This window comes from Sinocyclocheilus rhinocerous, unplaced genomic scaffold (genome assembly GCF_001515625.1).
Source record: "Sinocyclocheilus rhinocerous isolate Xijiao unplaced genomic scaffold, SAMN03320098_v1.1 scaffold436, whole genome shotgun sequence".
In the NCBI taxonomy this organism is placed as follows: domain Eukaryota; kingdom Metazoa; phylum Chordata; class Actinopteri; order Cypriniformes; family Cyprinidae; genus Sinocyclocheilus; species Sinocyclocheilus rhinocerous.
In genome coordinates, this window is record NW_015631718.1 from 340,785 (window position 1) to 354,521 (window position 13,737).

Below are 13,737 nucleotides of genomic sequence, written 5' to 3' on the forward strand. Positions count from 1 at the left end.
ATGAGAAAATCTAAACCTGCATTCATTTATTTCAGGTGAAGGTGGAAATGTGCAATGGTTCAGTGAGGAGCGATGCAGTCGTTTGTACACTCCCATCACCCATGTCTGAAAAGCAGAAGGTTTGAAGTCTACTGCAGGTTTAAGGGACTCTGTCTGTCTGGATGTGATCTGTCTCCTGTCATTTTATATATGTGCATGGCATGGAGGGAAGTGCTGAAGCTGTATGTTATTTGAATAGCCTGACGGTTGTTTCAGAGACCATCTGTTATCAAAACATAACCTTTCAAAATCAGCTTCAACATTTTACACAACATTCTATTCCTGACTATTAGTATCTACACCACACAGAAGCCTCTGGGAGGAGAAAACACGCTCCATATCTTTTGTTGTTGATGGTATTTTGGGGAAAATTTTGTATTGGTAAAAGCAGCCAAATTTGCCAGATTCCAGCATGAGCAGATTGCGTGACATACCCTCATCCTCAAAAAACATCAACAAAACTGCACAAGTTGAAAGAAAACACGATCCAAAATACTAAAATACATTTGTAACTAGAAAAAACATTTGTGCTCCCCACAATGTCTTTAATGGAACGAATACTCGCACACTACTGAAATAAAGAGACATTTAGAAACCAAACAAACATTAAGCTTGTTAGGTATCTGTACACTTTACATCATAAGAAAAAAAAAGGTTACACTGTATTTTATGTCTTGTTACAGTGTAATTACACAGTACTTAGTAATATTAATTAACTACACGCACTTACTACAGAGTTAGGGATTGGTTTATGAAGAGTTAACAAGAAAAGAAAGAAAAACATTAAAAAACCCTAATTAATAATAAATCAAAATATACTGTAGTTCACAGTACTATTAATACATTTCAATGTTTAATTGTAAGGGCTTTTTTCCCCACAAAAAGTAATTGTGGAACTTCACTTTATGTCCAACCCAATGTAATCTGGGTCCCGAAGCAAAACAAGTTAAAACAACTACTGATTAAAAAATCAGCCTCAGGCATTCAAAACTCCCACCCCATGTCTGTTCAATTTGTTTAGGCAATAAAACAAAATATTGTCAGACTTCATGCTTCAAGGTCGGTTTCAGCTCAAACCTCTGTCAAACCAAAGTCTGTCCTTGTGAAGGTTAGAGGATATGATGGTTTCATCTCTGTCTAGTCTGGAATGAGTTGGATTAAATATTGGATGCATGGAAGAAATGTTTCATTACGGAGGAGCAAGATGGGTCAGTATGAGTCAACCGTGAACATGGACCCTCACAGGACAACCTTGCTCTGAGTTCAATAACTTAAGTCCAGTGACTATGTGCCACACACACAGACACATGCACAGACAAAATCCAAAACTAACTCCACGTTGCCCCATAGCGGGTACAATAACACACTCTGTTTCATCTCTGGTCAGCTTGTACCACACACAAAAAGATGTTAGCAAAGGGGACTCACAAACACAATTATATAGGATGACTAACAGCTATTTTCAATCTAAAGTTTACTAAAGCAATGAAGCAGCGAACAAAGAAAGAAAAATCGGCTCCAATTACAGTGGTCTCATAGAATTTGGCATGACCTTCACCTCAAAGACAAACTTAACATGTGATCTTATATACACACTCCTATGAAAAAAATTGTGAGAGACATAGGTTCTTCCAATAACAGGGTTCAGGAGCAGCCCTTCTGATGCTAGCGGGTAATGTGGAATGGGAAATGAGAAATTATCAGACTTCTGTGGAAAAACTGTACTGCTAGATAGACAGACCGACAGATAGATAGATACCAACATAAAATCCAATTGAATTCATTGAAAACATTCTAGTTTTCATCAGTATCTCTGTCTTGTCTTCCAGCATGAATGTCTATAAAGATATTTTCAGATCTTGTTTTGTTCCAGTGTACTGTTGTGTTGTCTAAACCTAGAGAGGTTTTGTTTCAAACAAGTGAACTAATCTGCCAAGAAAAAAGCACTTATGGGTCAGTCTGTATCAAATCAGACAGAATGAAAGAAGTGTGTTAATGCACCTATTCAAATTTTGTTTATTGTGTATGTGTTACACAGGGCCTATAACTAAGGACTAATTACAAAGACAAATTTCTATGTATATTTTTCAGTTTGAGCACACGACCGAAGACAAAGCCTACTATGCTTGCCTGTGTTCCGCGCAGTAGTGGATTCAGTTCTTTTTTTGAGGATTATTGTGCTTTTAATATTTCTTTTTAATATCAAGCACATCCCGATCCTTAGTTTGTCATTCATCCATGTTTCTTTATTAATAAATTCAAACAGCCTGCCTAGTGAAAGCTGTGCAGATAATCATATTGACATAAATGCGATACATAGGACATAATTTTGCTCTGTGACAAAAGCAAAAGTCGAAATGTGAAATGTTTCGAAATGTCTCTGGACACAGCAGTGCACCAGTTTGAATAAAAGAATATGTTTCAGTCCAGTCACTTTTTATATACTTTTTCATTTTCGCTGCTGTTTTAAAAATCTTTCTTTTTGTCATTACCACAAACAAGCTACATAGCTGCTTGAATCTGAGTGCAGGAGCTCTGGGTTACCATGGAAATGTTGATTGCTGTCGTGACACTCTCGAACGGCACTGAACATGCACTGTGGTCGGTACAACTGTAAATATATCATTCTAAACTTTTCATTAACTTTGGTAGGCTGTACAACAAAGGAGCTGCAATTGGCTGCTTTTTCTGCAGAAAAATGAACGGTCTAATTTTGCCAAAGGTTCCCGACTGCTGATCTACACAAAGGCCATAGCACTGTAATTGGATACATATGTACGAGGGGTGTCAGGAAAGTATCCAGCCATGTAATATGAAAAATAGAGACATTTATCGAATAAGATACAAGATACAAGAAACACTGTACATAGTACAATGACGCCTCAGTCCCCTTCAAAGGTGATTTTAGTTTTGGGAAAAGCCAGAAGTCGCAGGGCACCAAATCTGGGCTGAGTCCTGGGTGATCTGATGTTTCGCCAAAAAACTCTGCACGAGACGTGATACATAGACCGGTGCATTGTCGTGATGAAGCTGCCAATCACCAGTTGCCCATAGCTGCAGCAGTTTTCTTTGTATTGTATCGCTCATCTCATATTTTTTCATATTATATGGCTGGATACTTTCCGGACAATCCTCATATATTGTGTTTACTCTACCACTTTATTTCCTTCTCAGCCTCGATGGCAAACATATGTCTGTTCTCCACTAATACAGCATCTTGTCAACAAATTAATTGCTTTATAACAACCTGAAAACATTCACTGTAGTGTACTGCATACATACGTTTTAAATGTGCATAAGGCTTTCAGCTTTCAAAGTATTCCCTATTGTGTTTGAGCGTGGATGGACTAGTTCGACACATTCGCAGTATCACAGTGGACCATCTCAACATTCACCCGGTGCCTGGACACAAAAATTGGGCTGCACGCAGACAGTGTTGATAACTGACTGTTCCAGCAGTTGGCTGTTGGTGCCGAATAAATAGCTTGAAATGGCAAAAAAGTAAGCCTTTATGTTCCTCCAGTAGAAAAGACAGTAAGGTTCACCAACCATAAAAATGCATATTCAGAAACTGTTTAAAATGTCATATAGTATTCATTTTTAACTGAATAGTAATGTGGATGTGAATGAATCCATCCAAATGTTAAAATGTATTGAATCAGATTACCTGAAAATGCATAATTCAAAAGCACAAAAGGAAAAAAAAAAAATCAATTTCACAAATTATTCATTCATACAATGTATGAAAAAAAACAACAACACTGCATGAAAAATTCTTTCTCATGAAAGTAATGTTCTCACAAGCCACATCCATTACTGGATGAAGGATTGTCCACTCAGATGAACTTCTATCAAATATCGTCCAGAGAGAAGCACATGGTCAACTACAGTAGCACAGATGTCATCAGAGACAAATGATCTCCTTGGCCTTCCTCTCCCTAATAGACCTTTTTTCACACTTCCGTGTTCACACAGCAAAAGGCTTCAATAATAGAGTACAGAAACTTCTGTTTTATCCTTCATCAATGACAGCGACTGTAGAGCAGAATTATTATTGATTTCAAAAGCACAATTCATTACCAGTAACTAGGGCTGCACGATTAATCGAATGCGATTGTCATGCGCATTTTGATAGTAATGCCGGTTCTGTAATCAGCAGGAAATCATCATCACGTGCTTTCAGATGGAGCAGCATTTACTACACATAGCCGTAGTTCACTGACAAGTTACGCAAAAAAAATCGCAGACGATTTTATTGTGCGATTCTGAAATCGAAGAAATCGTTCTCGATAATGACAGCTGTTTGCATAGCTTCTCGGTGAACTACGGCTCTGTGTAGTAAATGCTGCTCCATCTGAAAGCATGGGAAAATACCACATTTAATATATTTTTACTCCAAACTCACTTCATAACGTCAGTCGAGTGTTTGAAATAAATCCTTCTGTGAGATGATGTGGCTTCTTACACAGAATAAGGCACGCAACATATTTCATAGTATTTAAGCAGTGATAAAGGCATTGCATTATAAATATACTTTATTTTAATGAAAATTATAATAATAAGAACTCAGATAAACCGTATATTGCCGTAGTCGTGTGTTTATTAGTCACGTTGAATCAATGAAAGCAGTTGAATCTTCTGTTTATTCAGCTGCAGCGATAGGCATTTTCTGGGTTTCTTCTGCGAGGCGTATTTGGAGTTTCAGCGCGAGCGCGCCCTCTGGCCTTTGGATGGAGATTTCCTGCTGATCACAGAACCGTGCTTCACTGAAAGATACGCATGACAATCGCAGCTTCTGTCGAATCTCGATCTCGATTCCATTTCGATTTATCGTGCAGCCCTACCAGTAACGCTTCCAAAACAGCCTTTACTTACTTTCATATGAGTTGCTGTGGATGACGATATAAAGTAGGGCTGCACGATAAATCGCATGCGATATTTAACGCGCATCTTGTCAGAAAGCCGGTTCTGTAATCAGCGGTAAATCTCCATCACGTGCGGGCTTTCACATGGAGCAGCATTAACTACACAGAGCCGTTGTTCACTGACGAGCTGCGCAAACAATCGCGCAAATATGAACGTGGTTTTGCGCAGCTCGTCAGTGAACAACGGCTCTGTGTAGTTAATGCTGCTCAATGTGAAAGCCCTCAGGTGATGGAGATTTACCGCTGATTACAGAACCGGCTTTTCTGACAAGATGCGTGTTAAATATCGCATGCGATTTATCGCGCAGCCCTAATATAAAGACAAATGGTTTCCTGCTATTCAACATGCATGACAGCATGCATTTTATGGTTTCAAATGGTGACTTCACAAAGTCTGACTATGTTTTTTAGTATGGAAACAATGGTGAAGTTTGCATTGCTTTCATGTTCTTTCTAGTGAATATAATATCCATGTAGGATTTAAGAATGGTTTTACATATAATCTTGATAGTCCAGAGTCTGCCTACTCTACTAAACCACTGAATTAAATTGTTAAATGAGCGTTAACTTACAGTTTCAATTGTCTCTCTAAGTCCTCTAAGAATGGCTTGAATGTTGTGCAACAGTGACTATGTTAATAATTTTGCTTATGCACATTAGGTTAGTGTAAAGTATGCGAGTTAACTGTGCGACTATATATTCATTTACATGTTTGGTGAGAAACGGTTTACTAGATTTGCTACACTCTTAGTTCAAAGATATTTCGGATTTTTGTTTTGCAATGACATAGCAGGGGGATTTTCTGAGTTACCTCCAGCTCACCTGGTCTTAAATCCATAGTACACCTGCATAATGTCTATTAACCAAGGAATTTCTGAATAGACTGACCTTTGACCTCTCCCACAGTGCATCATTTTCTGCTTTTGGGGGTCGCTATGCAATTACTCCATATTGACAAGGGACTGCACTGGCCTCTACCAGATTTACATTTCATTTCAGATTTATATTCCCCTATGTATATGTCAGCTTGTGTTAGCCTGCACCCTTGCTGACATTATAAAAAATGATTAACATCATTAATATTGTTAAAGAGAGGGACACAGAGGGTGGCCTGAGCAGCCATATCTTCATAGACGCATGCCTATGCAGTACATTTCCTTAGACAGAAATGCTTTTTTAATTTAGAGAGCAAAATGAATGACCTCACATTAGATTGATGTTGATCCACTTTTATAAATACAGATAAATCAATCCGTGATGGGCCGTCATTGTTTGTTAAGCACTCAATCATTTAAAAGGCTGATATTGATAGTATGGTTGGACATGCCAGTCATGTGCCTTGAGATATCTCAATGTCATTGGCTTAAATTACAGCCTATGTACCAGTACTTCAAACTCTCAAGGCCACAATAATGATATACCCAGACATAACTGTCTAAATTATCACTAATTAAAAATGTCTGGTATCTGCTGTTGATCTGGGTCAGCCTGGTGAGTGCTCTGGATGATACGTTCTGCACAGTGACCATTTGTCAAATGGTCTGATAGTCTGACAGCATAAAAAAAATAAATTAGGTGCTAAATGACATGAAAAAAGTCTGTCAACACTTCAAGAGTGAAGAGAGAAACAGGCGATGGATAGAAAAGCAGATGAAAGGGTCAATGACAAATAAGAGTGTGAAAACTAAAGACAAGGGAAAATATTTCAAAAATCCAGCCTAAAATGCTTTTGCCAAGTGCTTATAACATGTAGCCTTTGCCTTGTCGCCTAAAATGTAGCCTTCATGTTTGTTTTATATAAACAGAGGAATAAATAGAAATATATTTTCAATATATATATATATATATATATGTATATAATGTATTATTTTTAATACCATATACAGCTGTATTAAAACCATTTGATGCATGTCTGAAGTGCATTTCCGTCATGTATTTTTTTGAATGAATGATTCATGAATAGATTCACACAAACAACTGAGTGCCATGTCATTGACCCATTTCCAGAAACATAGGAATAAAATGAGAAATGAGAAAAAAAACTAATGAGAAAAAGTCTTAAAAGGCAATGTCCAAGGTAAACTGTGGGAAGAGTACATATTTTCACAATTACTGTGCGTGCGCAAACACAAACAAACAAACATGTTCATATCCGCCTTATTTTCCAAGCTATTTTCTGTGAATGTGTGAGACTTCTGATTCATTAGCCATCCGTTATTGGTAAATAACCAGAAGAATAACAAAACAGTAGAAGTAAACAGCAAAACTATTTGCGCTTCAAACCAGTGTGTTCATAATTACGACAATACATTAAAATAATATGATAAGAAATACCAGTTTGCAATTCCCAGCAGGATAACGTGCTATTTTGTACAGCTAAAAATCATTGAAAGCAGATGACTCCAGAAGGCTTGCACATTTAAGTTACAAATGGCCGTGCCTGCTCTTATGTTAAAAAATAAGGTGGATAACCTTACTTAAATGTCCTTCAGATGGCAAACAGACTGGCCACTGTGGAGATAAAGCTAAATCAGGATGGGATCTGTGAGTGCTTTCAAGTTGTGTGGACCTTAATCCTGTGTTTCAGAGAGAGAGAGAGAGAGAGAGAGAGAGAGAGAGAGAGAGAGAGAGCATCTGAATGAGGAGGGTTCACAAAGTGATGATAGACTGATTGATCGGGCGAGAGCACAACTTAAAGTCAATGATTGATTCTATACTCAAAAGGAATGAACTCAAGTAAAATGAAATTTCACTCTCTAGGTTTCAGAAGTCACTTAAAGAAGTAATTTGGACCAGTAAACCTATTTGTAATGTTTTTAAATGAACAATTTAACAACTTACAACTTCTTGTAAGATTCCACAACAACTGGCAAAAGCGGCAATTTATGTGAAAGACAAAATGTACAATTCTCAGTGGTAAAACAAGAAAAATGACAAGTGTGAAATGGTGTCAGCTAACCTTTCATTTGTGTACAGAGTGTGTATATTGGGGTGTTTGTGAATTTGTGAAATTCTGCTGGAGTTCAAACAAGGCTAGCATCTGTGAGCACGGCTATTAGCGCTGCGTTAGTGAAATATCTCCACCGAGACATCTTCAACGACATCTCCACCGAGAGGTCTACAGCAGCAGCAGCAGCAAAAGCCACTAATTTGATCAAATTAAACTGGAAAGAGGTGGAAAGTGGCTAGAGTGACAATTAGAGTGGAAGTGAGAGCGAAGACGTCGAAAACATGAAGGAAAGAAAGAAATAAAAACAGAGAAAACAGCAGGAGGAAAATACATCTTAAATTACTTGTGCTCGGAGGGACTGAGAAAGTTTTTTCTTCAGAGAAAACAAAAGACTAATGTATCTTCATTTTTTCAAAACAAGGCAACATTCAGAAATAACTCCATTATGGGAGCTATAATAAAAGAGTGCACAGTAGAAAACTGCAAAACAAAAGAGGGAAAATTAATTACATGGCAGGGAGGCGTTCACAATGGTAAGGCTGACTGTGATGACAGAGTCTCAGAACTGTGACAAAGGACTCGCTTCCATCTACGGGACAGATGCGGTTCAAATGAAAGGCCACTGATCAGTCATGAAGAGAAGACACATACACATGACACCCTCCCCCCAAAAGCCTTCTCAGCTGATCTGCAGAGATTGTAGGTTCTAAACTCTTAGTTAGAGATTATGATGGCATTCACATGGGTGGTTTGTGCTATGAACTAACCCAGAGGTTCCCAACCCCTTTCTCATGGGACCCGTTTTGTCAAGTCACATTCTTGTACAATGCAATGGAACAGAACACACTGTGTTGAACTACTTTTAATGTAACACAACATCTGAAAAAAAGCAAGACATGACATAACCAAAGACATCAGTCAGCAAAGTGTACTTGGGGTTTTACTTAAATGGTTGGGTACACGTATTGTACGTTTAGCTCACACATGTACCTTGCATTTTTTCACTAATTAGTTGGTCCGCAAGACAGCAACTCTGATCATGGATGCTGATTTGGAAGATATGGAAGATACGGAATAACAACAACAAACTACTGGAGATGACCAAAAACAATAGAAGCCCTTGAGTGAGGTGGCTTGAGGTGGATACCCGCAACTCTAGCTTGAAAGAGCACAAACACATTTTTATTCATTATAAATTCGAAGAAATAGCCAGTCACTGAACAAAACTCTCAGTTTGCCAATGTTAACTTATATTACAACGAATGGGAAAAAGAGCAACGGGCAATATTTCTGAATATATCCCGCCTTCCACATAAAAGTGCCAATCGCTAAATTGTAAAGTCATTGCTTCACTGCAGCTGCCAACAGAAGTTCCGGTTCCCGCAGACACATGCACATTGGCTGGACCAATCTGGAATGTATGCTTTTTAACAGCATTTGAGAATAAGAAACAAACATTTATAGGACAGTTCATGTCAGATTTTGTTACGGTTTAAATGTTATTTAAATGTGAGTTTTTGGGATTTCAGTATTTCCCTATTCAAGTAGATGCAAGCCTGTCTTGATGTATGTCCAAAACAGCTGCCAGGAGATGTTGTAAATATGGCCATGAGTGAACTGACTTTCCTTGAAAGGGATTTTGATTTATGCATGCCATCAAACGGAGTATATTTTGAAAGGCTATGTGTTCAGCTGTACATGTACACTAGTGTTTACATAAAAACTGGTATACTTTGGGCTTTATAGTAGGTACAGTACATAAATGGTAGAGCTCTGTATTATTCCCTTTTTGGTTAATGAAAGTTAGTGTTTTTGTTGTTGTTGTTTTTTGCAGCTAGGAACGCTGTTTCTGTGTTCAGAGTTGATCATTTGATTTCAACTATGAGTGAAATCCTAATTACATCCCTGAGCAATAAAGCCTCCCCTCCTGCAATCTGTCATTCACATGAGATCACAGCAATTAGCAAAAGACAACGATCCAATCAATTCCAGATGGAAAAATTAAGTCCCACCCTACATTTTTTTTTTCATTCTAGAAGCCATTTCACTTGTATATATCACAATTGAGAAGAAAATACGATCGCAATTTCCATTTCATGGTGACTGTAAAGGGGGAAAAAATCCATCCAAGATGGCACACAAAGCAAGAGACATGATTATAGAAGCACTTGTAATTAATTCAGCTTCAAATAATAATAACATATTTTAATTAATTAAAATGGACTAGTAGCTCACTAGAAACTGTTGAAAACCCACCTTTTTAATATTGCTTACCATGATTAAGTGTCAGCTGCTGATTAGGCTATTGATTTGTTTTATATTGTTGTCTTACATTGTATTTATATTAGCATTAATGTTTGCCTACAAAACTACCACTGGCTCTGCACCCCTTTACTTAAATGCATTACTTCAGAGTTATGTGCCCTCTAGAAGCTTGCGTTCTACAAGTGAACGACGCATTATTGTGCCATCTCAAAGAGGCACAAAATCACTTTCACAGACTTTTTCATTAACTGTTCCCTCCTGGTGGAATGACCTGCCCAACTCAATCCGAGCAGCTGAGTCCTTAGCCATCTTCAAGAAACGACTAAAAACACATCTGTTCCATCTTTATTTGACCCTCTAACTCTAGCACTTTCTATTCTATTTTAATTCTACTTTATCTATATTTATCTTTTTTTATTATTATTCTTTATTTTAAAAAACAACAAAAAACAAACACTAGCTAGGTTAACCGAGACTTGTCATTTGCACTTACATATTGTTGCTCTTCCAAATCAATCACTCATGAGGATGCTGCCTATGTGGGCAGCAAACAGCAAGGCAGCTCACTAGGTTTTGAAGCACAGCACCTGTCACTCTACACTATACAGCTGTCTAATAAAACCAGCAAAATCACAAAAGTGGAAAAATGTATTTTCACACACTTACTATAAAATCATACACAGTGTCCACACGACTCCAGGTCACCAATTAGTCTTCTGAAGTGAAAAGCTGTGTGTTTGTACAGGTGCATCTCAATAAATTAGAATGTCGTGGAAAAGTTCATTTATTTCAGTAATTCAACTCAAATTGTAAAGCTAAAGGAGCCCCTACCAAGTATTGAGTACATGTAGAGTAAATGAACATACTTTTTTTTTTATTGGTCTTATGAAGTATTCTAATTTGTTGAATGTGGGGTTTTTGTTCAATGTGAGCCAAAATCATCACAATTAAAAGAACCAAAGACTTAAACTACTTCAGTCTGTGTGCATTGAATTTATTTAATACACGAGTTTCACAATTTGAGTTGAATTACTGAAATAAATGAACTTTTCCACAACATTCTAATTTATTGAGATGCACCTGTAAATAACAAATCCATTAATTAAGGTTAATTAATTTTAACTTTAAACCTCCACTTCTGGACAAAGTATGAGAAAACATTTCCTCCCAAAAAATTTTCCTCCAATGAAAAAGTCCATTCCCTGTTGTGCTCTCACATCAAAATCCACCAATATATGTGTTTAGAATGGAACTGTTTTTGCTTTTAAACAGTGCTTGATCTGTGCATATTTCTCTCCTGATTCAGACAAGACAGCTTTGTCACTGGAGAAAGCAATACTGAGGATGGAGGACTAGTTTTTTAGCAGCAAAAATAATTTTCAAGTCAGAATCGTCTTAATGATGGATTTATTACAAACAGCCTTTGCTTCACACGATGTTAGCTGATGGACTGGAGTCATATTGATTACTTCTGGATTACTATGATGTTTTTATCAGCTGTTTGGACTCTCATTCTGACGGCGCCCATTCACTGTAGAGGATCCATTGGTGAGTGATGTAATGCTAAATTTCTCCAAATCTGTTCTGATAAATAAACAAACTCATCTACATCTTGAATGGCCTGAGGGTGAGTAAATTTTCAGCTATTTTTCATTTTTGAGTGAACTGTTCCTTTAAAGACCGTGTATGCCAGACTGATTCGTAATTATGTGTTTGTAGCACTTATACGACGCTGCTAGCGGAAACATCTTCTCGATTATACTAATTATTCTGTGAGAAGCAAAAAAAATAAATAAATAATAAAAAAACAGACCAAACTCCATCACAGACCGTACAGCTAAATAAAAACAGATTGTGTGATGATAAGGATGGACTACTGCGAAAGAAGTTTGGCATGCAGATGCGAGTGAATTCAACACTTCTAAAATAAACAACTAAGTAAATTAAAAATTCATCTTATCAATGCCAGGATGAATATCCTTTGTAGTGCCATCGGTGGCCTGCGTGCCTGTTGCCTAAGGTCACAGACTTCTGGTCTGATTGTTGTCTGCGAGTGTTTGCTTGTAGCATGTAAGAGGAAGATTACAGCTGCTTTACCTGATCCACTCCATTAGCTCCATAGTGTCTGGGTCATAAAACTCTCTCAGCTCAGATATCTCCTCCATCAGTCTGGGCCAGAACTGTCAACAGAAAGACAGCGATTGAGATGGAGGGAGAGTGTGAGACAGCTGTAATGGGAATGACTCACAATAATTGATGATCAACAAAGCAGCCCAATAAACACCCAAATGCACAAACATACACAAATCTGAACAATCCATGTCTAATTCCTTCTTCCCACTGCTGTGTTAACAGAAAAAAAATAACATTGTGGATCCAAAACTCTCCTAAATAGCACACACAGTGTGATACGGATTCCATTTGCTTGCACTAGGATTCCTGCGTGACTGTTTATGGCCTACAGCTACCCAGGCAGCTTAGCAATATATGCAAATAGATACATGACAGCATAGTTGAAAATGTCTTACCTTGTAATAAAGTAACGCCAGTATTACAATAGGAACAGAGTACCTGATCAGTCTCATCTGTGGAAACAGATTAATAACATAAATGGATAAATAACCATATAAATGGGAAGAAACAGGTTGTAATTGTTTAGGCTTGAGGGCTGTAACTACATTGCCACCTAGTGGGGAAATAAAATGTTCGGCTGTGTGCACATGGGCACATTTATGCAGAGGAAAACCATGCTTTACTGAAACTCAATATTAGTTCATAACATTGAGCATCATAGCTTCAAAATGACACTTGCATATAGCGATATGTGATAAAGATCTTTTGTGAGCTTCTACATGTACTAAATTATATTATTAGACTCTGCTTTTTGCTTTTTGCTATTACTTGTACTGAGTACCGGAGAGAATGGGGTAAACTGGGTAAACTTTAACGTATGCTTAATCTACCAAACCAATTTACGTTACATGAACATATAGAAGTGAGTGAGATTTTTTTTTTACATTTTTAACATTACGAGCAAAAAAAAACAAACAAAAAAAAAACATTACATATATTTTCGTATAAGTTGGTGAATCTACAGAATACTGTATAAAGCCATGTAATTGTTGCTGGGAGGCAAAGTGTGTCCTATGCTTTGGGGTAAGATACTGTGAGAAAGTTGTGAGCTTTGCAGCCAATGCAAGAAATATTATAAGAAAATGTTGATAATTATTGCACTTTACATTAAAAATTTAAATCTGAGTGTTAAACTTTTTTTTATGAAAATGTGTTTTGATTTTTCAAAACTGTTTTATGAAAATGTGAATATGCTGTGAAATAAGACTTGGAATTGGACTGTGCATTAGCAAGCCACTTTTATATGAAATGTAAATTATTCATGTGTTCCCCCTCACATGACACAACATACTCCTAACATGATGCAAGCTTCCCTGGAAAATAGTTCCCTGTTTTTCATTGGACAGTCGTATTTCTACAGAATATATATCCTGAAATATGATTAGCCATATTACTTCTGTCTCATTTCTCCTTTTCTAGAGGACA

The 13,737-nt window shown here is 37.2% G+C and overlaps 1 protein-coding gene across 1 annotated transcript in view; it reads right to left on the reverse strand.

Annotated features, from left to right (window-relative positions):
- Positions 1-13,737, reverse strand: part of LOC107741878 (probable C-mannosyltransferase DPY19L3) — a 31,231-nt gene that overhangs the window by 6,478 nt on the left and 11,016 nt on the right. Inside the window, exons 11-12 of the mRNA XM_016554676.1 lie at positions 12,708-12,764; positions 12,277-12,359 (exon numbers count right to left, since the gene is read on the reverse strand). Of these exons, the coding sequence (XP_016410162.1) occupies positions 12,277-12,359; positions 12,708-12,764 (140 nt within the window). The remainder of the gene's footprint in view (positions 1-12,276; positions 12,360-12,707; positions 12,765-13,737) is intronic.